Raw genomic sequence first — 2,316 nt, forward strand, 5'->3', positions numbered from 1 at the left:
ATCTATCTATCTATCTATCTATCTATCTATCTATCTATCTATCTATCTATCTATCTATCTATCTATCTATCTATCTATCTATCTATCTATCTATCTATCTATCTATCTATCTATCTATCTATCTATCTATCTATCTATCTATCTATCTATCTATCTATCTATCTATCTATCTATCTATCTATCTATCTATCTATCTATCTATCTATCTATCTATCTATCTATCTATCTATCTATCTATCTATCTATCTATCTATCTATCTATCTATCTATCTATCTATCTATCTATCTATCTATCTATCTATCTATCTATCTATCTATCTATCTATCTATCTATCTATCTATCTATCTATCTATATATCTATCTATCTATCTATCTATCTATCTATCTGTCTATCTACTTACCCCAGAATTATATTCATGTTTAATGATTTGAAAAGCATTTGATAAAGTTGCTGTTAAGCCTACTAACAAAAATATTCTCATTTTTAAATCTGAAAATGAAATATTATTTTTAATATTCAAGATATCTCTCAAGGGAAGAGATTGGACATAGGGCTGTTTATGATACTAGTCCCCAAAGTATTATAACGGTTTTTATTCCTTGGTCTAAAAACTTTGGGGACTTTTAATAAATTTTCATTTAATGGATCTTTAGGTGACTGAGTCCAAACGTTTAAACCTCAAATTTTAATCTACAAAGGGGGTATTTCCGTGTATCATCATTGGTGCTGTACATCAATTTATTGGCTCTTGTATTATCCCTTGAGAATATAAGACAATAAACGATAAATTGATGTACATCCCCAATGAAGATTAGCAAATTTGTAGGTTAATATCATTGGAGGAAAAGTTTTTACACTGTTAGTATGTGCAACCAAATCAAAATTAAATAAAACCTAGCTCCTAAACTATCAAATACCATAAGATGTCCCCGAGGGGCTAAGGGCGAGGAACATAATTCACTAAACAATAAATATTAAAAATAGTTTTATTTAGATAAAAATTAATTAATATGAAACAATTGTCAATTTTGCAGTTTTTATAGATAAAGATGCATTAAAATAGATGTATTATTACTTGGATGTTGCACCAGATTTTCATGTACTCTAATGAAGTGATACTTCTAGCTAGCTAAAATACACAACATCCACCATATTTACCCAATCCCCTCCCATTTTTCAATGAGGTCCATATTAGCAACCTAAATTGACAACAAAATTCTTCTCTTGTCAATATATCCACATATTCTATTTCCATTATTTTAAGAATATTAGATAAATACGGTCATTGCAATTTATATTTGTGCTATCAATATTTTTGGTGCATTTTAAGTACTAGTGACTTCGCCCTTAGAATCTAGAGGCTTAACCCTACAAAGGGATCTTAAGGGATAAGACAATGGACAATAAATTTCCAATGATCATAAACGGAATAAGTTATATATGTACATCAAAAAACACCCATCAAAATTCAATAAGGACCAGTTTAATCTACAATATAATTTCCCCTCCTTCTCTAGAAAAACTGCGTACATTAGATTACATATTATTACAGGGATCTAAATGGAAAAGACAATAGACGATAAATTAATGTAAATTCCCAATGATTATACACAAAATCACCTCTTCTGTAAATTACAATTAGTCGTTGAAACATTTGGTCACTTAACAATAAAAATTTGACGAAAGTCCCCAAAGATTTTTAGACAGCTAATAAAAAAAATTATTATTAACATTTGGGGACTGGTGTAATAAACAGCCTAATGTCCACTCCCTCCCTTGTACATAAGACTATAGATTATTAGGACAAAACAATAGCTATACGATTTTAATAGAAATTTTAAATGATTAATATGTATTATATTACAAAAATGACAATTTTCATATAAAAATAAGGATGACAACATCCATTAAAGAAAGCTTTCAAACGGCATGACAAATGAACATTAACACTTGTATATTGTCAGAAGTTTAAAATCAGCTTGTTTTAAATGGACGTACGGACTTTCTGGTAACAATTGCATAGATATTACGCTTCCTAAATCGTACCTAACTGCTATAGAAATCACATGCAAAGTTTGATATCGATAAGACAATTCTAGCATGCCAAAATTCTATCCATTACGAACGGATGGACCTATCCTAGTTATAGAAAATCTTCGCTTAAAAAAGGGGTTAACTCCAAAAACAATATTTGATGACATATTAAGTCTAAAGTCCATAAAAAATGAATGATTTATTAAAATAAAAATTTGGATCAAAAAAATTATTTTTCACATTTGTCATCGATTTGAAGAAAAAACGATAGGAGGGAAGG

At 28.9% G+C, this 2,316-nt stretch overlaps 1 protein-coding gene across 4 annotated transcripts in view; it reads right to left on the bottom strand.

The window, feature by feature from the left end:
• The window catches only part of LOC145327964 (uncharacterized), a 29,713-nt gene extending 29,226 nt beyond the window's left edge, over positions 1 to 487 (bottom strand). For all 4 annotated transcript variants that reach the window (XR_013882293.1, XM_080171480.1, XM_080171478.1 and 1 more), the window contains exon 1: positions 403 to 487. Coding sequence is in view for 3 of the 4 variants with exons in the window: in XM_080171480.1 (XP_080027606.1) it covers positions 403 to 483 (81 nt within the window). In the remaining variant the exon portion in view is untranslated. The remainder of the gene's footprint in view (positions 1 to 402) is intronic.
• Positions 488 to 2,316: the final 1,829 nt, after the last annotated feature.

Source organism: Acartia tonsa, chromosome 9 (genome assembly GCF_053477335.1).
Source record: "Acartia tonsa isolate MP-2025a chromosome 9, ASM5347733v1, whole genome shotgun sequence".
NCBI classification, from domain to species: domain Eukaryota; kingdom Metazoa; phylum Arthropoda; class Copepoda; order Calanoida; family Acartiidae; genus Acartia; species Acartia tonsa.